General features: G+C 39.8%; 2 protein-coding genes across 3 annotated transcripts in view; one reads left to right on the top strand and one right to left on the bottom strand.

Moving 5' to 3' along the window:
• Window positions 1-1,124: 1,124 nt before the first annotated feature.
• Window positions 1,125-27,009, bottom strand: part of LOC121528400 (neurotrypsin-like) — a 43,446-nt gene continuing 17,561 nt past the window's right edge. Inside the window, exons 1-13 of one of the 2 annotated variants that reach the window (XM_041815852.1) lie at window positions 18,699-18,964; window positions 16,907-17,149; window positions 14,388-14,526; window positions 14,115-14,293; window positions 13,760-13,907; window positions 9,405-9,583; window positions 8,907-9,048; window positions 8,466-8,686; window positions 7,321-7,462; window positions 6,964-7,242; window positions 6,296-6,421; window positions 5,938-6,206; window positions 1,125-2,824 (exon numbers count right to left, since the gene is read on the bottom strand). In XM_041815852.1, the coding sequence (XP_041671786.1) occupies window positions 2,328-2,824; window positions 5,938-6,206; window positions 6,296-6,421; window positions 6,964-7,242; window positions 7,321-7,462; window positions 8,466-8,686; window positions 8,907-9,048; window positions 9,405-9,583; window positions 13,760-13,907; window positions 14,115-14,293; window positions 14,388-14,526; window positions 16,907-17,036 (2,451 nt within the window). In that variant the 5' untranslated portion in view covers window positions 17,037-17,149; window positions 18,699-18,964 and the 3' untranslated portion in view covers window positions 1,125-2,327. Of the gene's footprint in view, window positions 2,825-5,937; window positions 6,207-6,295; window positions 6,422-6,963; window positions 7,243-7,320; window positions 7,463-8,465; window positions 8,687-8,906; window positions 9,049-9,404; window positions 9,584-13,759; window positions 13,908-14,114; window positions 14,294-14,387; window positions 14,527-16,906; window positions 17,150-18,698; window positions 18,965-27,009 lie in introns of those variants that run through there. The other variant, XM_041815851.1, reaches the window with a different exon arrangement.
• Window positions 20,851-25,836, top strand: LOC121528401 (E3 ubiquitin-protein ligase TRIM21-like). The gene is made up of 2 exons (XM_041815853.1): window positions 20,851-21,084; window positions 23,473-25,836. The coding sequence occupies exon 2, from the start codon at window positions 23,475-23,477 to the stop codon at window positions 25,179-25,181; it is 1,707 nt and encodes a 568-aa protein (XP_041671787.1). The 5' UTR covers window positions 20,851-21,084; window positions 23,473-23,474; the 3' UTR covers window positions 25,182-25,836.

Raw genomic sequence — 27,009 nt, 5'->3', positions numbered from 1 at the left:
ACCGCCGCTTTTGCAAGTTTTAGCTACTTAATTAAAACACAACAAATCATGTACACTTCATACGACTGCTGAAAACCATAATAATGATTTCCAGGACTTTTACTGAACATTTTTCCAAGCAGACCAGTCTGTTAGCAGCCTGTTAAAACTGGCTCAAGTTGTGTCAGCAAACATCTCTCTGCAAGATTTTCCTCCCCATTATGGCTGAGATAATGCACTTTAATTGATCTGAAGAAAGTGCTTTTTGCTGCTTCAAAACAACAATGTAAGTTGAAAATATTGATGGAATCTGCAAGTTTTAGGTGTCTCTTATTTGTTTTTTATACTGTTAGATAACAATCTTACTGGAACGCAGAAATACTTACAGAAAATCACAAAACTTAGGTTGCTTTAGAGTGAAACCGACTTAAAGGGAAGGAGAAGGAGGGTTACTCACCTCTGTTTACTTGTAAACTAAAATACACACACCTGTAACATTTATCAGAGCCTTACTTTAAAATTCAGTTTTGACAACTTTTAGGCTTCATAAATATCAGATTTGGAGTTATTCATTGTTAAGATTAATACTATAAACTGTATTTAAGTTCCCCGACAGAAAGGGAACCACTGTGTTGTAGCTTTTCTTCTTTAAAAATACTTGGTTTTAAAGCTCTTCCTGTTCAAATTCTAATTCCATTTCTTACATGATAAACGTTTTCTCTCATTTCTTTGTCTTGTTTCTTTCTTTCATTTGGGTCTTTCTTCTCTGTTTTGTTTGTTTTCTTTATTTGTTCCCTTCTCTTGTTTGTTTCTTTCTCTCATTTCTTAACTGTATCATTTTTTCTTACATCAATTTTGTGTTTTTTTTTCCTTTTTTCTTTCTTTATTTCTTTTTTCTTTCTCTCATTTCTTCTTTTCTTTTTCTCAATTCTTTCTTTCATTTGTTCCTTTCTTTCATTTATTTCTTCTTTTGTTCTCTCTTTTCTTATTTCTTTATCTAATTTCTTCTTTCTTTCTCTCGTTTCATTCTTTTGTTTCTTTCTCTCGTTCCTTGCATTCTTACTTTGTTTCGTTTCATGTCTCTTTCTTGTTTCTTTTCTCCTTTTCTTTCCTTTGAGTCTTTCTTTTGTTCCCTCGATTCTTTCTTTTTTTCTCTTGTTTCTTTCTTTCTTTTGTCTTCTCTTGTTTGTTTTGTTCTTTGTAATGCTTCTTTCTTTCTATTCTATCTTTCTTTCTCTTTCATCTTTTCTTTCATTCATTTATTCTTGTAGCTCATGTGTTGCTTTAAATTAATTTAGCTATAAACAATTTAGAATAATTTATTTCTAACTTATTTGAAGTTCTTCCTCTGTCTTGTTTCTACTGATGATGCTCTCTGAAAGTTATCACACGTTTGATTTGTATGATTACAAAGACAGAAGTGTTTTATGACTTATTTAAAACTCTTTTTCAAAAACAAGTTTTATATGGAATAGTGAAAATGTAAGCATGTGTGTGTCAGGTTAGACTTCTTTCTGCAGCCTTCCCTTCCCTTAAATAATTCCTACAATGTTTTTATCTAAAATCATGTGACTTTCTGATAAAGTATTGGCATATGAGCGTCTAATTAAAGATCCTTATGAGTTTTGTCATTGAACATAGCAGCAGTAGTGAGAAGCGTACATCATTTGTTCAGACTAAAGCACTAAAACCTGAAAATCAGAGGTGTGGTTTGGAGTGAGATAGCTTAGTCGCGGGTCTGAACAGCACTTTAACAGTAAAGGTTTACGACAACAGCCTGAAGCCCTGTTTGAAAAAGGAACGACATCCAACAACTGAATTTCTATAAAAACTGAGAGTCGCTCTTATGCAGGAGTTAATCTAGAGTAATTTATAATTATTACAAGAGAGATGATGAGCTGAAATCTCACTGTTTTTGCTCTTAGTTTGTTATTTAAACAGCTCATACAGTAGACATACATTTAAAGGTGATTTTAGCATAGATTCTGGTGTGACCATCTCAGAAATATCCCTCAGATATTTTAACTCTTCATCCTTTAATTCATGCCATGCTGATTTGTTGGGTTTTTTTGGATCAGCGAGCCAGTCTCAGTCTAAATTTTTGGACCGGTCAGTGGTGGTTCTGGCTCGTAGTTTCAGGCTGTAAAGCACCACAACACCCACACGCACACATCCGCCCACACGCCGACGACTACAAACCGTACTTTGGATTCACAACACAGAGTTCAGGTTTAAAATGAGCGCAGACTTTGAGTTTGAGCATCTCTCTTTTTTCTGGGTAACTTCTTTGACTCCTCCCCCTCAGGCGGTCACATGGCACAGATGGTTAGCCAATGGCACGGCCTCGATCAGACCAGGATATGTGTATTTGTGTGGGTGTGTGTGCTCTTAGTGTGGGCGTGATGATTGTGTGTGTGTTTGATTTCGTTGATTTCATTCGTTTCCTGTTGGTCGTGTTTGCCGTGCACGTCGTTGTGCGTTAGGTCACTGTGTATCACGTCCTCCTCGGTCTGTGTGTTTGCGCGTGGTTCCTCCTGTCGTGGTCTAGGGTTGATTATCTCTTCAATCCAGGTCCTGAAGCGGCTCACTCGGGTGTAGAGGGCAGGAGAGGAGGGGGCTGAGCAGCCGTTACCTCCAGCGACAACCCCGGTTAAGATCCAACGACCAGACTCCTCCTGACACACCAGGCCGCCTCCTGAGTTACCCTGGCAACTGTCGCTATGGAGCAGGCTTGTGTCAGGCGGGCTGCCGGCGCACAGCGTGCCATGGCTGGAGAAACTGTCGCCATAGCGCTTCTTACATTGCCATGACGACATGAGAGGGACCCAGGAGGCGAGGACCGAATCTGAGGGGAGGAGGAAGAGAGGATTAAAGACCCTGTAAAGTGATAATTAATCTGTATTTAGGTTTGTTGTATGGATTAGAGGGAAGAATTAAATCATCTTAAATAGTTGCCACAACTTTTTTAGTTGAGCCAGGATTAGGATTGAGCAGAGGTACAAAACAGGCAAGAACAAGTGATTCTTTCACAATCTCACATTCTGACTTTTACTTTCTTTCACAGTAAATGTTGAAAAGGGGAAAAAAACTGAAGGAAAACTTGAAATCCAAAATTTTATGGAATGATCCCAAATCTCAATTTTCTGTTAAAATATGCAGAAACCTAAACTCTAATATGAACATTTATTTATTTTTTATTCATTTATTATTGCTGTCTCATTGTTCACATGCAGTACCAGTCAGTGTCCACCAGGGGTCATACCACACTTTAGGAATGAAAAGCAGTAAAGCAGAGGTCCACCTTAAAGCCTGCATAGTGGATCCTGAGGGACCACAATGATGTCAGTGGTGTGTGTGAGTCAATGAAGACTTAAGGAAATTTAAAAAAAACTAACTATCTAGTCACGCATATTGTCTTATCATAGACCTTTATTTTTATTCTAAATTAAAAGTTCGCATAGCAAAAAGATTAAATTGCACAAGTCCAAATTCTAAAAATGACTGAAAATGTCTGTCAGCTACCTTTTTTCCATGAGGAAGACCAGCCCCTAGGAATTCTGGATAAGATAAGTCAAAAACACCTATCCAGGAACACCTGACTTAAATTGAATGCTGTGTTTGAACCATCTGGAGTAAAAACAAGAATAAGGTGTCTCTAATAAGGTAACACCGTAGATTTTTTCCCCAAACTGTCAGACTCACTGTTGCTGCTACTGGTGCTGAGTAATACAACAACAGTTAAATGTTTCTTTCCTGTCTGGATTTGTGTTGTGAAACAGAGGCCTGTAGATGACTGTAGCTGGGAGGTATTAGAAAACTCAACTGGACTAAAGCATTAAGCCTTAGCTGGTTCAGGATCAGCTAATTAAAACTGAACAGAAAATCTTTATTTTACAGCAGTTTTAATGAGGAAAACACCACACATTTTCAAACTGGAGACTCCAAAAAGGATTGACATTGGCAGACATTTTTCTACATAACACTGCTAATAATTGTCTGGAGAAAAAAAAGTCATTATTACAGCAAATACAGTGTACTATTGAGAACAGCAATGGCAAATTTGTAATTATACAGAATCAGTCCATGGATTGTTATGAATGTAATTATGTTTTTGGACTAAAAATCTGTCTGGGTTTAGATGGATGGGACTCTTTCTGATGCAACAGGACTGTTGTGATTGGATATTATGATCAGGAGGGCTTCTAATGGTGAGCTGCGTCACTTTTATAAAATTTTATGAGTTTTATCCTGTAAAACTACATTAATTTTGCCTGCTGTGGTGATTTAATCCTGAAATGGTTAACACAGTCAGAATCCTGAGAATCAGATCTTTCAGATCTTCAATAACAAAAATTGAAAATCTGAAGTTCAGTCTTCATCAAGACGGCTAAAACAAGACTAAAATGTTAGTGTTGGACTGTTTGATGTTTATAATCCATAAAATTTCTACACTGTAAAAACTGTTAAAATCAGAAGTAGTTTTAAGTAAAACTAGACGAAAATGTCCAAGAGTGAAAATGACTAAATTGTGAACAAAACTAAAAAATCATTGAAAAAAAGACCGAATTTAAAATTGCTGCCAAAACTGTATTGAAAAAATGTGAATAAAATGTATCTGCACATTCTTTTCAACCCATAATCAATTAAATACAGCACATAGATGAAATATTTAATGTTCAAACTGACAAACTTGATTGTTTTTTGTTTCTTATAAACATATACACATTCTGAATTTACATTCCCTAAAAGTTGGAACAGGGGCAAAAAAGACCGGAAATGTCATGCTAGGCTCAAAAAACACACCTGGATCATTCCACAGGTAAGTAGGTTAACTCAGTCAGGAACACTCTTGTCATACATTTTACCATTTTATTGCAAAATGGATTTATGGTTTTATTTGGTGGAGAAGGCTCTGCTCAAAAGATGCTCCAGGGTTAGTCAAGCAGCATGCTCTGACTTGCACATTGCTAGAAAACCCCATATGGATACATACATTTATGATTATATGTATTCAGTACAATTAAATTAGTTCCAAAGCAATTAATCCATAGTAGCATGAATCTGAATATGAGGGGGCAACAAACTTCATGCTATAAAGGAGGAGGCTGGGATGGAGGAGGTTAAGCTTTGCCAGCAGCTGCAGCGTGGTGCATTAATGTAAGCAGGGATTACTGGGAAGTGCGTCATATTTAAATACACCAGTGTGTTGAGAGAAAGAGCTGTGATTGCCTCCCAGCACCCACAGCCAACTGGGATCAGCTGGCCATCAGCTGATCACAGCTGGGTTTATGACTACCGTGTCCTGCATAAACTAACACTGAGCGTCTTTGGTAACAGCTGATAGTGCCATGATTGGGCCTTAAAGGAGCACTTCTGACAGTTTTTTCAAAAATAGTGTGAGGTGACAAGAATCTAGATCAACACAGAGTTTAAAAGCCAGAATCTGAGATGGTGTGGGGTTGTATTACTGCCCATGGAACAGGTAACTTGCACATCTGTGAGGGCACCAGTGATGCTAAGATGTACATATGGGTTTGGAGTAACATGCGTCCATCCAGATTACTTCTTTTTCAGGGACTTCCCTGCTTATTTCAGCTAGATTGAATGGTGTATTATGAAGTGCTTAATACAACAACAGAAACCCTGCACTGTTGAGCATTTAAGATGTAGATTCATCAAGAATGGGAAATAATTCTACTTTAAATAGTCCACCTAATGCTTGCAGTGTTGTAAGAAGATAAGGTGATATTAAACAGTGAAAAACGCTCCTGTCCCAACTCTTTGAAATATGTTGCAGACATCAAATCATTGTTTGTGTTGTTTTCAATCAAATATAGCTTGAAAAAGATTTACAAATCACTCTGTTCTGTTCTGATTGATATTTGATATTTTGAAATACGCAGTAATAGGTAACATCTAATCAGCTGTAAATCAATGTTAAAAGACACATTTACATACCTGTTCCTGTCCAGCCTGCAGTTACCATGACAACACATGAAGATGGAGTATTTCCTCCTGACGCTGAGTCTGTAGCAGGAAGGCACGCTGCATTGGTGTTGGGCTCAAAGGTCAGACAATGACCTTTGGTGCTGGGGAGCTTCAATAACGCCAGATCATGACCTCCGCTCTGACCTTTGAACTTCCTGTGAACCACGACCTGCTCCGGGGTCAAAGGTTGCTCTGAAGCCCCGACGCGCAGTGCGTATCGAGACGGGTCGTTGCCAAACCTAGAGGAGATAAATGTAATAAATGGTAGTCAGAGGTGATGATGATGCCTCAGTATGTGGCTGCATTAATATTTCATTGTCAGGTTTACCTGCTCACACAGGTGGCAGATGTCAGCACCCAGCACGGGCTGATCAGAGTGCCGCTGCAGAGAGGACCACCGCCATCTTGCTCTCGAGAGTGAAGCCACACAGACACCTGCCAAGGCCATGTGGTCCTGAAAGAGATGGAAAACTCTTTATTTTTTTCTTTCTGAAAACTATGAAGACTGAAGACTTGCTCACGCTGAAGCCACAAAAGCTACATGTGACAAAAAAAAATATTCACCCCATTGGATGTTTTATGGAATGGATACAAAAACATTTTCAAGGCACTAAAAATCCCCAGTTTAGTTGAATCTGATCAATACTTAATCAACTATCAGATATGCCTCGTTCAAAGTGCCATCTAAAATTTAAGACCTCTCACCAGTCATAATAAGACTTTTAAGACATTTATGATCTTGTTTTTTTTTTTAATCTGAATGAAGACTTCTTGAGGATCCATGAAAACACAACTTTTACATTATAAAAGGGAGTCACTGTTGATTCTTCACAAAAGTTCAACTAAATAACTACCTGTTTCAAATAGATCATAAGTACATCTTCTAGATATTTTTTTGTGTGTTGTGTGTATTATTTACTCATTTTAAAATCTGACAAATGCTCTGCCCTCACAAGATCAGAGATTTGGACATGCTTTGCTAACACTGATTCCTACCTGGGCAGGTTCTCCTCTCCTTGGCCTCTTCTCTTGCTCTCCTCCTCCACCGGCTTCCTCCGCCCACAGCTCAGCTCCTCAGGCTTCACTGGCACCGCTGACTTCTTTGGTGTGACATCACATTTCACCCCAGCGTCCTCCCTGCGACTACAGCCCTGGATGTTCTGACCCAGAGAGGGACACTCACCCAGGAACTCCTCCTTCCCCGTACACCTCACCTGGTCCAGGTGGATGGGTCCTTTCCCCTGACCGAACCCTGATGCTGCTACAGCTCCACCACTATTCAGAAAGAAAATTCAGTCCACATATCATTTCTGTTTTTGTATTATCATTCTGTGTCTTTTGCTGAATTATTACCTGTGTCCAAGCTGTCTGCACACCACGACTGCGTTCAGGTCATTCCAGCCGGAGTCACAAATACTCCCCCATTCGCCATGGAGGTACACCTCAACCCGACCCTCCTTTCTGTAGCTGCCACCCACAAGACGCACCAGGGGACCTAACAAAAGAAGAATAAAACACAATTCCCATTAAAATTCATGTCTGTGCATCTATTTCCTCTAGTGTACACTCACAGTGTCACAGTGACAGTGTTAAATGTCACCAGTAGCCTGCTGTCTCTTTATTCACTCTTTTCTCATTGTAATGAGCTATGAGGAAACAGGAGCTGCTGAGTGATGAGACAGGAAACAAACTAAGTTCTGTCTGCTGTCAACACACTGCATTTACACACTATGGGTGAAAGAGTTACCATTAAAACCAATGTAAAGGATGGACGGTTGGATGGATGGATAGAAAGATGGATGGATGGATTGACGGACAGATGGAAGGGCAGAAAGATGGATGTATGGATGGATGGATGGATGGATGGATGGATGGATGGAAGGGCAGAAAGATGAATAGATGGATGGATGGATAATTGGATGGATGGATGGATGGATGGATGGACGGACGGACGATGGAAAAATAGATGGATGGATATTTTGATGGATGGACAATTGTATGTTTGGATGGCGGCTTCTGTGGTTTTAAAAAAAACTTTGAGTTCATAAGTTATTTTATACACTTATTCTGTCATGTTTGTTTCCAAATATTGAGTTTTTTATGTTGAAATAATTTTATTTTATATATTAAATAAGTCTTGCAGTTGGGAGTCTAGCAGGTCATTAAGGCTGTTAAATCTAAAATATTGATACTGTGAATTCCACAGCTGCAGGATAAGATGATTATTTATTTTTATCATTACTACCAGGTTTATTCATAGAGGGCCTAGTATTACTCTTGCATGATTAGAACACAGCATTTAGAGCCAAGGCTAGATTGCCATAGCCTTCACTGGATCAACCCTAGAAAAATTAAAAAAAACGCAAATACACGAGACAATTCAAACTCAACAATAATCCAAACAGAAATACAGGACACAGACTGTCATGAAGTTAAACACTGTGATATTTTTGCTCAAGGACCATCACATCAGTCTGTGGTAGTTTTCGATGTCTTACCCACTGAGGGAGCGATAACCGGCACCTCATTGGTCTCTGGGCTGGACTGTCGCCTGCAACGAACACCAACATCTTCACTGTGAGAGCAGTCAGTCCGCCCCCAAATACCATGACTGCAATCCAATAGGGAGGTCTCTGATCCCTCACAGTGGACATCATCAAGCAGGATCAGACCAACACCTTCACCAAACGTCCCGTCTGATACGACTTCAGCATGGCCCCTAAAGGTGGAGGAGACAAAGACATTATAAAGCCTGGTGGTAGAGAGTAAATCAAAATCTCTGAGATTATTGGTTTTTCTATATTTGATGGTATTTGTGCAAACATTTAAAATAAAAGAAAGATTTTTAAGCAAATCCAAGCTCTATGGTGAGCTCATACATGTGCTTTTATATGTCTGATTAATCATGATTAATTAGAGGTCAGAGTGTTTTTCTTTACCTGTATCCCAGCTGTCTGCAGACCACCTCTGCATGCTCCTGGGTCCAGTGGTCATCACACACCGTCCCCCAGTCACCATTGTGGAAAACTTCAACCCGACCCTCCCAGGGACTGTCTCCTCCAACCAGGCGCACCACGCCATCTGAAACAGTTTCATGAACGTGGCCGTTAAAAGTCCTTCAGGACCATAACTGTGATAAAAGACTGGGACACTTTAACCAACCATAATGAGACATTACATTTGTTAAAAGCTACATTTATCAGTTGAATTAATATTAATTTTAAACATTAATTATTGATCATATCTTAGTTTGATGAATGCTCACTACTGTTTCATGCCAGCAGACATGTTATTCCTCAGCTCTCATAAATGTCACAGAGAGGATGCTGCTGCTTTAAGCTGTAATGATTTATTGATGCTCAGGGGCTATAAATAACTGCTTGATGTCTATTAGTGAGTACAGCAGCTCTGAGTGTGACAGAGGGAGGGATTCTTACCTGTATAAGGGCTGCAGGAGACGCTGGCGTCCTCCATGTGGTCACAGTTGTGCTGCTCCCAGTCGCCGTGGGGACACTGATCCAGGAAGAGCTCGTTTCCGGAGCACTTCACAGCATCGAGCAGGATCGGACCAGAACCCTGACCGAAGTGAGCCCAGGACCATGCCTTCGCCACACCCCTGCAGCATAAACACAAACTCAGTCAACATAAACAAAGTGTGTACGTTCATAGAGCTATGAATCCCAAAGACCAACATCTGCATCCAGAGAGCCAAAGAAGGACACTATGAGGAAAGACTAACAGTTCCATTTTCTATTTTTGCATATCTGTCACACTAAATGTTTCAGGGTTACCTCAAGCTCACTTGGGTTATGCAGCAGGACAATGATCCAAATCACACCAGCCTGATTGGCTTAAAAAACTAAATAATGGTTTTGGAGAGGCCTAGTCAAAGTCGCGACTTAAAATCTGATTGAAATGCGGGGGCATGACCTTAAAAAGGCCGTTCATGGAAGAAATGTGTATATCTCACCAATAGCATTACTGGAAATGAAAACCTACATTTAATACAATACAAACTCATGACAAGAATATATTACACAAGAGATTAAATTCATAGTTTCTATGCAAACTCTTCTAACCAGTGTGTGAGGTGTGGATCTCCTGACTCCCTTATGCACTCATTCTGGTCATGTGTTAAAGTGATGAAAGTGTGCGATGAGATTCAAGAATGAATGTCTGTTATATGTAAAAAAAAAAAAAAAAAAATTCTCAGTTGCACTCTGCATCTTCCAGATTGGGGCAATTCATTATCCATTGGGATGGCAGATTTTGTTCTCTGCCTTGGTTTATAAGAAGTTAGTTTTAAAACACTGGAAAAAAACAGAGACTCCTGCTCTATATGCTTGGAAAGGACTGATGAGATATTACCTAACAATAGAAAAGACACTAGCTGAAGATAGCAATAAGGTGAAACAATTTAATGATGTATGGAAACAGACTCATGAAGCATTATGAAATACGAAATATTGTAACATTAAATTTCACAGCTATGGGATAAAGGGGTAACCTTGCAAAGATAGAGTAAGATGCATGAGTGGTATATGGATTTAAATGTTGTAATTGTTTAATGTGTATTTTTTGTGTTGGGGTATAAATGTATAAATGTTTCATGTCATTCCGACACCACTATGGAGAATGTACATTGTGTTATTGTTATGTTATGCTATTTCAATGTTTAGTAAAAGGCTATGTACCCTGTGGTGGAAAGCATGAAAATTGATAAAAAAAATAATAAGGCCGATCATGATCAAAAGTCATCCATGTGACTGAATTATAACAATTCTTCAATTCCTCTAACAGTGAATATTTAAATTTACCTGAAACATTTAAGTGTGACAAATATGCAAAAATAAATAAAATAAATCAGAAAAAGATAAAATATTTATTCATAGTACTGTATGTACAGACAAGAACACAAAAATATAATTTCTCCTGGAGGAGGCATAAAATTCATAAAGGATGACTGAAAACATGTACAAATAGGCATGAAATAATTACACCTAAACTACAAGTTTTCAAAATCCAGTTTTGGAAAGAAAAAAGTGTATTAAACATCTTTTTAAAAGCATCAGATGAAACTTCAGAGTACTGTGTATAAGGAATGATCCAGTGTCAGAGCCACAAATTCAAATTCATCATCATTTGGCTTGCTTTTGTACCCAAGAGACAAAAAATTAGAAGACCTGAGGAATCTACTAGTTAAGTAGGGAAAGAGCATGTTAGAGGAGATAAACAGGCCTGATCCTGCAGAATGAATTCAAAACTGAATCCTGATTTCATCAGAAGATAATAGACAGAAAATAAGATGGGTGAAATGTGAGTCCATGTGCTGGACCTTGTTAATAATCTTGCAGCAGAGTTTTGAATCTCTAGAAGTCAGTAGAAAGGGTTTATTGAGGCAGTTGAAGAGGGAAGTACTGTAACTGTGCCAGCAATCTGTTAAGTTTTTTTTTTTTTTCAGACATGCACAAATCTCATAATTTTTTCTTTAACTTTTGTTGAGCTGCATGTGCAAACACAAGCACACAACCTTTTCACCCCAACTTAACCAGCTTTTTACCTGCCAGCCTTTCCTTTTAAATTTTCAGGGTAAGCTGATGCTTGAACGCACAGGAAATACTCAGGAAAATCCACAAGCAAACCGACTGGGATGATAACATTGATACAGCACTAATAGGAAGAACAGGTTAATGCACCTGGTGAAACAGTTTCACTCACTGATCTGCTTGCAAGTACTTACTTACCACTTGTTCTTTAATACTAAGAGTTACACTGATATAAAGGGGAAACTGTCATCATAGCATTGGATAAAGCTATCATCTGCATAGCTTCTTACATCATGCCCTGCCTCACAAACTCCAATCCATCCTGTCAATCAGTAAAAGTCTCCAGCTGTGATTTCATGTGTAGAAGGCAACTCAGGATGATTTTTTTGGGTAGCACATCCTGAAATTTTCTACAGATTTTCAGGAGTACATGTGCCTAACTTGTGAAAAACAATGCTTCAGTTTAGCAGTGATTCTTAAGTGAAAGAATTATGTACAAGTAAAATGTTGATCAAGCAGCATTGTGCAGTCAAAAATGACTCCGATATTTTTGAGATTTGATTTCACTGATGGTGAAAGGGATCCAATAAGAATAGCAGCCTTGGAGGCAACAGAAAGCACATTTCTAAAACAACTCAAATCATCCACATAAATAATAAATAGCTCCCACATAGATGTTACTGTATACATGTGTTGATTATTTATTGATGCTGAATGCAGCAAGAAGCTTTTTTTTTTCTTCTTTTTTTGCAGTGTGCTTATGCTGCTGTTTACTTTATGTGTCTAACTTCATTTTCATGCTGGTTAAATACATCAGTGTAAAGCCTGGGAAACAAACACTGACCTTCATGTTGTTTTTATGACCTACATGCAGTATTCTGTCATTTGTAAAGTTAATGATTATGAGATTAAATACAGTGTAAATTCATCTTCCTATTAAGAAGAACAAAAAAGATGAACAAAATAAGACAATAAATGAACCAATCTCTTTGTTCTTTCTTTTTCTTTTTAATCTATGTGAATATTGGAGGATTTTTCACAAAACATCTTAAATTCAGTGACATAAATCCAACACACAACCCCATCACCTACGTAAGCCTTATTTGGCTGTAGCAGCTAAACTGCAAAATAACTATGAATTGTGTAAAAATTTGGCACATATATGCTGCATAAAAGATCTATCCATGTGGGGAAAAACAAATCCTGATCACCTGATTTTGCTTTAAAGAGCTCTTGCACATCTGTGCCTGTGTGCAGCTGTTTGTGAACGTGTGCGTCATTGTTAAACATCTATTATTCAAAAGCACTAAACACAGATGGTGAGGTGTCCCACCGTGCTTGAGGAGATGAAATGCAACCGCATGTCGAACACAGAAGCAGTTCTCTCTCTTCACAGTTACACCTTCATCGCTGTTTGACACTGTAAGCTGTAACACCTCAGCAGCAGCAGGGGATACGGGAAGGAAGCACCGGCACAAATTCAAACATTTTAAACTGAGAGGTGTTTCCCCAGGATTCTACTGAGGGAGGGGAAAAAACTTTGATCCATGTGACACCTTTGTGCTTGGATCCAAAATTTTGACACTGAGCTCCTCCAGAGCACTAATGGCTGTTCACTTAAGTGCTTCAGGAAGAATAACACTTCAACAATGGCGGCTTCTGTGGTTTGAATACTGCCACTGCAAGGTGGCCCATAAGTACTATTCAAGATATTACAAACATAAGTCTTTGCCAGTTCCCAGCCTGATCTACTTCTCCCTCTGCCCATGGTTAAGCATAAGAAATGAGGGATGAACTTTTAAAGGAAAAAAGGTTGGGGACCACTGATAGAATAACAGGTTGAATGCCGATTTAACATCCACAGCTAGGAGTGTGATTCAGTGTAAAATCTTCATAAGGTGACTTCACAGTGCATTTCAGCAACAGTGTTGTAACAAAACTCCACTATGTTTAAACCCTGAGACATTCAAAGTAATACCATGTTTATTGTCATGATCAGACATCCACACACAGCTTTGAGCTTTCCTTCTGGCTCCACTGATCCCATTCTCACCCCCATAGCCCCACTGCTACTACCTCAGAGGATGGCCCCGATGGAGGATCATCTATCTCCCCCCCCTTATGTCAGAGGGACTTGACTATCATGGCTTTAAATGTCAGTGGGAAACTGGGCTATAGTTAAAGTCTACTGAGGTTATATCACTTTGAAAAGCACCTGAATGTTACCAAAAATTAAACATACATACCCAAACCCAAGCTGCCTGCACACTACTTCTGCATCTCTGTCGTCCCACTGGTCATCACAGACGGAGCCCCACCTTCCTGCGTGAAACACCTCCACACGACCTTCAAAGTCTTCCTCACCACCGACCAATCGCAGAGGAGGGCCACTGCCTGAGAGAGGATGTAGAAAAATTGTGACACTTGTGTTTTTGATATTTAATATTCCTTTATAATTAAAACTGCAATTAAAACACATAAAACAAAGAAGGGATGTATAGAAACCAACTCAAAATTATAGTGTTACTGCATGAATCTCTTTTTGAGTGTCTCAGGTGTGAGGATGAAATACTCAGGTGACACTGTGGAAGTCACACTGACCTTCCGGTGCTGCACACACCACTGCTGCTTCGTTTCCATGGCTACAGTCACCTGTGACGAACGTCCTGCTCCGACACTTACTCAGACTGTTCTCGTCACCACGGCAACCCAGGCGCTCGTAGTGGAAGAGGCCAGAGCCTGAGCCAAACTGTGAGTGCTGCAGCGCCGTGCCAATGTCTCTGTTGACAGAAAAAAAAAAAAAATCAGCAGTGAGGAAAAAACAGTGAAACATGAAACTGAAGCAGAGGTCATGTTTGTTTTAGTTTTTTTTACCCAAGGCCGAGCTGCCTGCAGATCACGCTGGCATCTCGGTCAGTCCAGTGGGAGTCACACACCGCACCCCACTGGCCGTTCAGGTAGACCTCAACACGACCACTGCCAGAAGACGAGCTGCCAACCAGACGAGCTGCTCCTAAAAATACACAAACAACAACATATAACCTTCAGAGAAACATACAGCAGATTGATGTTTGTTGCTAGCCAATAGAGATGGATGCAGAAGAAACAAAACCCTATTAAACAAGAAATAATGAAACCTAACCATTTTTCTAGCAAACATTCCTATTAACATGTCCAGCAGTGACTGGTAGACATCAATATTCATTTGTAGTTGTATCATCTGAATGTAAGACCAATACTCAATCTTGTTTAAATGGGACATATTAAGCAAAAATCACTTTTTCAGGCATTTCTGACATAAACATGTGCCCCTGGCCTGACCCCCCCCCCCCCCCCCCCTTTAGAAAATGTGCGTTGAATCAATCCGTTCTAAGATGCCAAGTGGGGAGTTAGCCCCGCCCCCAGGTTCAGTTGGCCCTTCCCGCTTGGAAAAAAGTTCCACCCTCCTCTCAGCTGCCAGCCGAGAGGAGGATCAGGAGAGCCACATCCATTTCCGGAGAGGGGCGGAGTAAAGGGCGGAGTCAGTCAGCGCATTCACTTTTAGAGCCACAGACACAGAAACAGCTCGTTCTGAGCAGGGCTGAAACAGAGGGTTTTTAAAACATACAAAAATCTGATACTGGAGTGTTTTTTTCAGCAACAAACTTCACAGGCATGTTTTTAGAACCTCTGAAACCAATATAAACTTGCCTTAAAAGGGTAAAATATGTCCCCTTTAAGCTCTGTTTTGGTCTCCACCAATTTACACATACAATCTTTAGTTCTCAAGCTTGTAAATGATCCAGTGTCTTCACCAGCTACTTCTAATGGACAAAGGTATTTGGCCGCCCCTAATAATTATTTATTTCAGGTGTTTCAATAAGACTTGTTTCCAGAGATATATAAAATCAAGCGCCTGGCCATGCAGTCTCCATTCGCAAACAATTGTGATACAAAATGGGTCGTTCTGAAGAGCTCAGTGACTCAAGCATAGTAGTGTGATGAGGCCATCTTTGCAAGACTGGAAAACTTCATCTCAGCTTGATATTCCACAGTCAACTATGAGTGATATTACTGGAAAGTGGAAGCGTTTAAGAATAACTTCAATCAGATAAATAACATTTTAAGCTAATATCCTATATTTCATGCCAATAATATCGTGAATCCCTCGTTAGGGTACTACGCTGTTTATAAAAGTAAGCAACAGCATGTTGTTGCCTCAATAAGGATGACTTTTGTGCTCCTTTTATCAGGCTACGCTGCCATCTATAGGAACTCTGAGTACACTACAAACCTAAGTGAACTGTCCAACCACAAAAGCAGTTGCTGTATCAAAGCACATGTCAATGGTATCAAGCTTTCTCATAGATGACCAGCATCAGTAATGGCACTGGGAAACATGACTGAGGCATCTCTACTCAATACACATCATTTACATTTTTTATTTTTTTTAAGTATTTCATTTAAACACTTTAAGACACCAGAAGTAGTGAAACTATGCAGTTCTAACATGAATATGCATAGGCCAAAATAAGTAAAAAGCAGCTGAAATTTTTAGTTCAATTTTTGCAGACGTATAAGAAGACATAACATGATGTTATTTACTACTGTGCACATTTAAAGCACAGGTTTTGACACTGGGTTACAATACTTTTGAGATGATAATTGCATTTATTTCTATTATGCATTAGAAGCCACACAAGTAATAGAAAGTAACTCAGAAGAATCAGCCTAGTTAATGCAAATTTCAATGATTTTGTCAGATGAAACCAGTCCTCTCAAGGGCACTCACAAATTCAGAAACTTGAGAATACAAAAGCATACAAACGCCTCTATGCCTGTAGCTGTAAACGCCAAAATACGCTCTTCGGATATGAACTTCAGCTTTATGTTTTCAACATCTCATTCAGCTGAAAGTCACCAGTAAGCAGTGCTCTACATAGATTTCTAATAGGAATTTGTGGACAAAAGTATTTATCTAGCTGGTATCTAGTGAGTAACATGTCCCTCAAGCCGTCTGAGCAGGAGCGGGACAGGCATTGTAATAATACAGAGAAAATGTCCACTGTACTGTAGGAATTAAATTTTTCCTACTTCTGTGTTTATTTAAAAACATTCAGACTGACTTTCCCCACCCCAAGGTGAGGAACTGCTCTGCTGAGCAATTAAATGAACACATCTTTTAAATGAGACAGCTATGGATTATTCTAGCCAGAGGTACTCCTGCTGGTCTGACACGTCTCGCTGAAATAATTTAGCACCAGTGATTTTAGAGAGAGTTTCTACATTTTTCTGAGTTTCATTATTCTTACTTAATACATTTTGTTATAGTTCTGTTTCTTTGAAATTTTGTGCTATAAATTATGTTGATAGTTGTTTTTGAATGTGTTTTGTCCCATAATCCTTATTCATACCCTGGTGGCAGTCACAGTAGGCCCATCCAATGGCTCCAGAATTTTGTCTAAAGAAGCACCAAGGGTTCGATTCCCGGTCCGGGTTCCTGCAGAAGCTGTGGTCGCCCAGCCCTCGACCTGGGTACTGCATCACATAGTCTGGAAACTCAGTCCACTTCAGACAGGGGGCGCCAGAGTCCGTCTGAGACACAGTGCCGTTGTAGTATCCCAACTCAGTAAATCCCTCAGAGCAGGACAGAGGCACTGCAGAAAGAGACGGAGGGGAGGGAAGAGGAGAGAGTGAGTAAATGTTGGGGAAGATGGGAGAATAAGATGTTGTGGATGAAAGTGGGAGGATTTAGGTCAGACAGGACAATGTGAATAAAAAGGAGGGGAATGGGAAACGTTTGGGAGAATTTAGAGGAAAGAGGAGCAGAATCGGTCGTATTCATGTCTTCTTATCCCCATGTCTGCATTTTATCTGAACATAAAGGCTAACATGGACGAGTCTTATTTTCAGTCCTCTGCTACAGCAGGATCCGCTCTAATGCATTACCCACATGGATGGTGAAGAGGTGAAACTCCCATAACCTTAAACCGCCTTTTTCTACACATGCTGGTGATCAGACACTTCCAGTAATCTGCTATGAACGGAGTAAATGTTCGAGTGAAGCTCCGACCGCCTGAGAGGGAAACTGCTGACATCAAAGTGAAGCAAAATTAGGCCACAAAATAGAGCGAGTTATACGCTGTGGACTAATAAAACCTTAGATCACTCATTAATGAAAGGAGTTTCACGGCCTAACATAACAAGCTGATCACTGCACAAAACCGAGGTGTTTATTAAATGCAGAACTAACATTCTCTACTACATCTTCATCTGTTAAGGTCTTCTAATAACCATTAAAATATACAGATTTTTTTTTATTTTAAGCTTTTGGATCGCTAGCTTTCCAGTTGACCCCCATTCATATTGATGAAATGTTTTCACCCAGATAGAGGCAGGGCTGGCATCATTGACAGTGCCTATAAAAACCATTCACCCCTCAGGTGTTTACTGATTTTATAAATCAATCATGGTCAATATAATTTGGCATTTTATGCCAAAGTGAAAACAGATTTCTAGAAAGGTATTTCAATTAAATAAAAACATGTCATAAAATAAGGACTCAATCAGGCTTGCACATCTGGCCACTGTGATATTACTCCATTCTTCTATGTAAAACTGTTCGAGCTCTCCCAATTTGCACAGGGATCCAGCTTGAACAGTTCTTTTCAAGTCCAACCACAAACTCTCCATTGAACTGAGGTCTGGACTCTGTCTTGGTTACTCCAGAGCATTCTCCTTGTTGTCTTTAAACCATTTCTGTGTAGCTTTCGCTGTATGCTTCAGGTCTTTGTCTTGCTAGCAAATAAATCTTCTCCCAAGCCATAGTCCTTTAGCAGACTGGATAAGATTGTAATCCAGGATTTTCCTTTATTTTGCTACATTCATTTTACCCTCTACTTTTTCAAGGCTGAGAAGCATCCCCACAGCATGATGTTGCCACTACCGTGCTTCACAGTGGGAATGGTGTAATGTTGAAGGTTTGGTGTCTGCCAAACATAATGTCTTGTTCAAAATGGATTACTTATTACAAAAATAAATGACCCCCCTGTATACTATGGGCCTTTAAAGACATGAACTACAATCTCAGACGTAAAGGTGCTGAATAGAACCAAAAAAGGTTCTTCAGCCCAACCTCATAGGTCAATTTTGCAGACCACCCTGTTTGTATGTGACAGTATCTGTGGTTCAGAATAATAAAAATACCTGCTCATGCTTCATGTGGGAGAGTTTCTCAAAGTCATTCAGATTGTCTGGGAGCCATTCTTCATCACTGCTCACCACAATACGAAAGTAGAAAAGCACCCAGAGGACGCAGACTTCCACCATCAGTCCTATCTCCCAATAGAGAAGACTCCTTTAAAAACATCACTGGATCCAGACTGTGATCAGATCAGCCTGTTACTCCCTCTCTGGTGGGGTGGAGCAACAGTGAGGCAAAGTATTAGCTTCGCCATATGTGAAGGTCACGGTGGACGCATTGCCTGCCAGTGCCAACAGATTCACTGACTGTCTCACCCATGGTTTTTTGAAAATTTTGAAATAGCCCCTCCCCTTAAAGAACCAAACATACTAAGTTATCTCAGCTTAACATGATCATTGAATTGCATCTTTCAGCTGAATAGTACAAACAACTAATTTGATTTAGTAATATCAACGTTTTTTGACAAAACATAAAAGAATAAGGAATGACTGCTAAAAAGTTGAAGTAGAAACAAAATCCGGGTTTTCAGTGTAGTCTGTACTAAACCTTGAGCACTAATAACTTCCTTACCTAAGTACTCTACACAAAAGAATTTTAGTTATTTGAACTGAAGTGCAATTGTTCTTTACTTAAAAAGCCTTTTTACGTACAACGCAAAAATTAATATTTGAGGGTGAGAATCTTCTAATACCCATGTTTTCAACAGCCCTCGAAGAACTCCTTCCAAAAAGGGTTCTCTGTATTGAAACGGTTCTTATAGGAACCCTTAGTCTTACAAAGAACTGTTGAAGAACGCTTTTTTCAAAAAAAGGTTTTTCAGAAGCAAATAGTTCTGGGTAGAACTTCGGCCCTTCAAGAAGAACCTTTTTGGAACCCTTATTTCTAAGAGAGTATTGCAGACAAAATCATTTTGAACCAAACTGTTGATATGCCTATTTCTACTGTAGGCTTTAGCTTAAGCTAACCAGCTATGCTGGGTAAGTAGTTAACATGACTATGTAAGCCAGCGTAGCTACATTAGCTCAAGCAATGTGAGTGCAGAGAAAACGCAGCAAAAACTAATGTTGTTAGGCTAGTAATGAAGGTGATGAAAGTTAGCTTTTGAAAATATAGCTTATCCTATGTAGCTTACGTAGGATCATTAGCTTTTGCTGTAGCTACATTAGCTTTGTTAGGGTGTTTTCATGATGGGCAAGCTTTTTTCCTGTGAGCAGACTGTTAACTCAGCTTTATTAGATGTTTGTAATCAGGTTTGCAGGTCAGGTATTTGACTTTTTGCTTTTAGTCTCCTAACTCTCACCCTACCCTAACTGGAAGTTTATTCCAATTCTATTTGGAAAGTTTTGGCCTGAATTTCCATCCTGACAGAGGACGCATCTCACAATAGTGGTCTGCTTAATCCTGAAGAATTTTTGAAAGCATGCCCTCATTTTTACCCACGCCGCTGAAATCGGCAGGGGGTTATGCAAAGGGTTCCATATCTTTGTTTGTTTGTTTGTTTGTTTGTTTGTTTGTATGTGTACAAGATTACTCAAGAACGGAAAGTCGGATCTTCACCAAACTTTCAGGGAATATTGGAATATTGGGATAGTGACAGGAAAGAATCAATTAGATTTTGTTGATGATCCCCACACCCGTTCGGTTTTCGAATTTTGAACACCACAGTAATCAATGGGAGCGTGAGTTCCTCGGTGGCGCTGCTTAGGTGTGGGTCTGCCGCCTCAGATGGCCATTCTAGTTTTAATGATGTGGAGAGTACATCAAAAACAGAAGAAGGATGCAATAAACAGAATGTACAAAGAATCATAACAGTTAAGAGGTAAAAAAAAAAAAAAAAGTGCCATTTTGACTCCCCGGTGATGCTGCCTCTTTTCTCACAGATTTCTGCCCCTTTTCTCTGCACACCCTGAAGCTGTAAGTGTTTTTCAGGACAAGCAGCGACTAAACTCTGATTAACAGCAGAGGAGCCTCAGAAACCAACAGCAGTCTTATCTCCTTCACACACTCTGTTTGGCCGTCCTGTAATATTATCTACACGGTGCAACACTCATGCCAACCTCACACACTTATGCACACACACTGGCTCCAATTTGGAGGAAGATAAGAGGAAGAGCAGAAGGGAGGAGTGTTGAGGCAGGAAATCAATCAGGCAGAAATGTGCTGAAATAAAACAGAAATATATCTCCAAACAATAAATAATACAGAGCACACTCAGGCGTGGGACAAAAAAAAAAGAAAAAAAAAAAGCTCTCAGCCTGTGACGTTAAAGGTGGGCCTGTCTCTTTTAGAAACCCGACACTAGCGGAAACTGAAAGTAAATGTCTTTCCCATGAAACCACCATGCCATCTGGTGAAATAATTTCTCCTTCACAACCCAGCAACTAACACGTAAGTAGCCGCTAACAGGATAAACTTTCACTTAAGAAGTCAAAAAGTGAAGTCTATATCATGTGTGAGGTTTTATCTGAATACAACGATCAGTTGTTTGAGACTGTTGAGAAATGCTGCTTGCTTAAGTTGAAAGTGTGATGCAATTTAAAGAGTTGTTGGTGTTTTCTGAAAACAGAGGATATAAAGACCTTGAACCCTGCAGAGAGCTTTTGGAATTGAAAAACAGCCACTGTCAAGAACAAGAAATAACTATAAACTTCTGTTAAAAGGTTGTTAAACAGCGAAAAAATAGAACAATTATCCACACTTCTTAACCTGTCTCCATCTGTCAAAACTCCCCTCTCTTTATGTGTAGTGTTTATTTAACTAAAGTAAATCTTTCTTTATCTTAATAATCAAGTGCAGAATAACTGCCATGGAAAATGTAAGCCAAAGTTGCTTCTTTGTCCAACTGCTCCCCCTGGCAACACTTTCAAGCATCCAAGAGAAACTTAACCCCAGAGTTTTTACTGCAGTGCTCTCTCCTTCATTCTGTTCTGATGTAGCTACAGTAGTTATGAAGGAGATGTAGCTGCAGTAGTTACATAGGTGATGTAGCTACAGTAGTTATGAAGGTGATGTAACTGCAGTAGTTATGTAAGTAATGTAGCTACAGCAGTTATGAAGGTGATGTAGCTGCAGTAGTTACGTAGGTAATGTAGCTACAGCAGTTATGAAGGTGATGTAGCTGCAGTAGTTATGTAGGTGATGTTGCTACAACAGTTGCATAATGTAATGTAGCTACAGTAGTAACATCCATCCATCCATTTTCTATACCGCTTATCCCGTTCGGGGCTCGTGGGGGGCTGGAGCCTATCTCAGCTGTCATTGGGTGAGAGGCAGGGCACACCGTGTACTGGTCGCCAGTCAATCGCACGCGTGCACGGGGAGAAAATGCAAACTGCGGACAGAAAAGCGCTGACCAGGAAGCAAACCAGGGACCCTCTTGCAGGCAGCAGTGATAACCCCTGCGCTGCCGTGCAGCCCTCCAGTAATAACATAGTTAATGTAATTACAGTGGGTATATAGTGGATGTAGCTACAGCAGTTAAGCATGTAGATGATGTAGCTACAGTAGTTACAAAAAGTGATGTAGCTGCTGTAGTTACGTAGGTGATATAGCTGCAGTAGTTTTTTTAATTTTTATTAAATGTTCATCTGTATAGGGACAAGGATGAAGCAAGTAAACCGTTGCCTCACACTACAGCATTTGTAGCTTGAGCTAACTTGCAATGCCCGTCTCTAGCTGGGCTTTTGAAATACATAAAATTATATATGTAGGTGATGTAGCTACAATAGTTGCATATATAATGTAGCTAAAGTAGTTACATAGTTGATGTAATTACAGTGGTTATGTAGTGGATGTAGCTACAGTAGTTACGTTTGTAGGTGATGTAGCTACAGTAGTTATGAAGGTGATGTAGCTGCTGTATTTATGTAGGTGATGTAGCAACTGTAGCTATGAAGGTGATGTAGTAGCAGAAGTTACGTAGGTGGTGTAGCTACTATAGTCATAAAGGTGATTAAGCTGCAGTAGTTATGAAGTTGATGTAGCCAATGTAGTTAACTAGGTGATGTAGCAACAGTAGTTTGTAAGTGATATAGTTACAGCATTTACCTTACATAATATAAATACAGTGATGTAGGTGATATAGCGGCAGTAGTTACATCGTTGATGTAGCTACCATAGTTACATTGGTGATGTGGCTGCCGTAGTTACATTGGTGATGTAGCTACAGTAGCTACATAGGTACTTTAGCTCCAGTAGTTACATAGGTAATGTAGCTACAGCAGTTACATTGATAATGTAGCTATGTAGTTACATGATTTAGAGCAAACACAGCATAAACTCAGAGGCATAAACTAATGTAACTGACATAGCTTCAATAGATTAAACTTTTTGGGTCAAGCTTTCTTCCTATAAGCAGACCATTTTCACCAACTGTAAAAAGTTTTTGTTTCCTTTCCAGATTCACTGTTTTCCATAGAACAACCTGACATCTTGAAAGTGCTTAGTCTTTGCTCAACAATGATATTCAGTTTATCAGTTTTTCACAAAGCACATTTTTTTTAGAATGATTTTATAGATCAGTTAATCACTGAAGTAACAGCAGATTAATTTCAGCTTGTCTTAAAATGCTGAGCTGTCAACAACCAACTCATAAAACTGGGCGAAGTCCATCTGGTGATAAAGGTTATGTAATCTGCTAAACAAAGACTGATTTTAATGTAAAAGTTATCCATAAAACTGCTGATTCAAAGGTTGATGATGAACTTTGGATCTCAGTCTTGTTTAATGGTTAAGTCAAGGTTTTGCCTTGTTTCAGCTGTTTTTGTGTTTCTGCAGAAATGGCTTCCTGCAGCAGCCTGTTGTCTGAGGAGCAGTTTCTATGTGCGATCTGCCTCGATGTGTTCACGCAGCCAGTTTCCACTCCATGTGGACACAACTTCTGCATGTCCTGCATCTCCAGCTACTGGGACGACTATGAGCTCTGCCGGTGTCCACTGTGTAAGGAGACTTTCGACAGAAGACCTGTTCTGAAAGTCAACACTTTCATCTCAGAGCTTTCATCGCAGTTCAGGTCCCTTCAAGTGAAAGATGCTCACATGATGAAGCCGGTTCAACCACAGACTAGCTGTGAGGGCCCGGTGTTGTGTGGTATTTGCTCTGACACCGAGCAAACTGCAGTCAAATCCTGCCTGGAGTGCCTGACCTCTTTCTGCGACGTACATCTGGAGCCTCATCACAGAGCCGCTGGGCTGAAAAGGCACACGCTGGTTGAGCCCGTTTCCAGCCTGGAGGACCGGATCTGCAAGGAGCATGCCCGACTCCTGACAGCGTTTTGCAGAGCGGAACAGGTTTTGATTTGTGACGTCTGCTGCAGTTTGAAACACATAGACCATGACGTCATTTCAGTGCAGCGGGCGTACGAAGAGGTGAGAGCTACACTTGATGACAGTGAGAGCTACTTACAGCAAAAGACAGAGGAAAGACTGCAGAACGTCCAAGCCATGAAGGAGTCATTGGACAAAAGCAAGTCAGAAACTAAAAGTGTGATAGCAGAGAGCATACAGGAGCTGACAGAGCTTATTTCTGAGATTCATCAGAGCCAAACAAAGCTCGTACAGGTGATCGAGGAGAGGCAAAAAGCTGCTGAAAATCAAGCCAATGAGTATATTGTCAGCATGGAGCAGGAGATCACCCATCTGGAGAGCACTGCAGCGAAGATACGTGAGTTAAAACAGAGTGAAGACCATCTTTACCCCCTCCTGAATATGCCCAAGATTTCCCTCCAGTGGCCCACGATGAACTCTCTCACATTCAACTTCGACCGACACGTGGACGTTCATCACATACGCCAATGTTTGAGCAAAACTGTGTCAGAACTAAGGAAGCAGCTGAGAGTAATGGACACAGGAGTTCAACAGCTGTTCAACAGGAAAGATCTAACAGATGACCTTCTGCTGTATAATCTGAGGTATTACGTGGTCGACGTCTCCCTGGATGCTGACACAGCTCATCCTCTGCTCATCATTTCCAAAGACAGGAAACAAGTAAGATACAACACAGGCTTGGCATTAAGTGGCCTGACCCTGAAGCCGAACACGTTTACTGCACATCTGGCAGTCCTGGGTGACACAGCCATCTCCACGTACAAGTTTTACTTTGAGGTGTTTGTGGGTGGAAAGACAGAGTGGTGTCTGGGCCTGGCAAATGAGTCCATCCAGAGGAGAGGGGAGATTCTCCGGAGGCCTGACTGTGGACTCTGGGCCATCTGGTTCATCCAGGATAAGTTTGAAACCTTCTGTGCACCAAACTTGCCGGTACATTACGGAAAAGTGGAGCGAGTTGGCGTGTTTGTGCGCTACGAGAGCGACAGCATTGAGTTCTACGATGTGCAGACAATGACAGAAATTTACAGGTTTACTGACTGTTCCTTTACAGAAAAGCTGTATCCATATCTGAATCCTTGTGACAATGAATACGGATCAAACCTGGGGCCCATGATAATCGTTCCTGTCGTACCTTCAAATCCCTACTCATCACTTGAGTAACAACCCCTTATATGGATGATGTCAGTGGTGTTGGGAAGTTAAACAAATGGAGAGGTTAAAAAAATTAAAAGGGGTTTCACAGTTCTCTAACACCACAGCTCAATTTGACCCTTGATTTTAAAGTCAATTTTCAGTTTTGATAGACTTTTTTTATTTCAGTTTTTTTTTATTTTTGTCTGCTCTGAGGCTGTCAAAAATCGATTTATGTTTTTTATAATATTAAGTGATACATTATTTGTACCAAGCTCTTGTCATAGTTTTCAAGACAGTCTAGCTGCAGGCTGCAGATCTCAGACGCCACCCCTTACAGACCACTACTGTGAGACACCACATCAGTCAGAACAGAAAAGCACGCAACTTTGGGTTAGGTTTAGGGTAAGGGTTAAAGTAAGATGCCAAATGGTAGAAACTGCAAAACCTAATAGCAAAACATTAAATAAAGCCAAGTTAACAGTCAGTTTACAGGAAAAAAAGCCTGTCCTTCATGAAAACACTCTAACATGGTTAACAGAGCTCATGCTAAAGCTAGCAAAGCTACATTAGCTTCATAAACTATAACATAACTACATAGCCAACATAGCTAAAACTTAAGCTGACAAAGCAACATTAGCTACATTAACTTATGCTACATTTTCTAAAGCCAATGTAGCTACATAATTAAGCTACATCTGCTAAAGCTCACATTGCTAGAGCTAAAGCTACATAGCTACAATGGCTTATATAGTATTGTCAACTATGTAGCTAGCATAGCTAAATTAGCTGAGGCGAGTCATAATTCGTGTAACTACTTCTAAAACGGGTCTATTCGTAATTTAAGCCAGAATTTGACATCTCTTTTTTGTTTTATTTATGACATGTTTCTTAAACTGTAGTATTTGCAATGTGGTTATTATGTAAATCTTAAGGCCAGAATTTGTTTATAAATAAAGTTTATTTTTTTCAAAATCTAAAACCAGGAATATGTTGTACCAGCATCCCTTCTGTTCTGACAGAGGAGGTGTCTCACAGTTGTGGTCTGCAAGAGGAGACGTCTGAGATGTGCGGTACAAAATAAACGTTAAAAAACGTTAAAAATAAAACACTATTAGTTGAGTGACTGGGACAGATGGAAACAGTATATCACCTCTCCCCCTTGCTGTGGTGTTAATTCGCAGGCTTTCAGAATATCGCAGAGCATCCCGTCATAAGCAGTTGTGAGTTTTAATTTTTCGTGTGGTGAATCTTTAGTCATAACTGGGTTTAACCTGGCACAGGAGTTATTCACAAATACAACATAGAGAAGATCAGTACTCTGAATGATTGTCGGCTTCACTAATAACTTGGGTTATTCCAAAAACACCTAAAATCTCCTCACATGAGTTTTTATTTAAATTTCCAAGCACTGAGCAGAAAGCCAGTAAACTCATTTGATTGCAGACTATTTTTTCCCTGCTTTTATGCATTTGTTAATCATTCAACCATTCTTTTAATATAGTTTTCCTCAGACACAGTTCTCATTATTTATATGCTTACACAGTTAAATGCCAAAATTAGTCACAAAGCTCTGCTAAGCTTTAGTGTTTTACAAATGTGAAATCAACAAGCAATTCAGATCAATGGTCCTGATAAAAAGATTGGCAGTTAGACTACAGAGGACAGAGGCATGGGCAACAAAAGGGCACAGCATGCTCTGTTCAAAAAGGACAATGAGGATTTTCTAAAAGGAGGATATTACTTACCTTGCTTTTTGAAGCATTATTTGAACATGTACAGAGCAGCCAGAGTCTAACTGTGTTTTATTACAGGTCCAACTCACAGTCTCTGGCCCGATTTTTCCCTGTGGTTTGTT

The sequence above is a fragment of the Cheilinus undulatus genome, linkage group 20, assembly GCF_018320785.1.
Source record: "Cheilinus undulatus linkage group 20, ASM1832078v1, whole genome shotgun sequence".
Classification (NCBI taxonomy): domain Eukaryota; kingdom Metazoa; phylum Chordata; class Actinopteri; order Labriformes; family Labridae; genus Cheilinus; species Cheilinus undulatus.
This window is presented reverse-complemented; position numbering and strand designations above follow the sequence as displayed.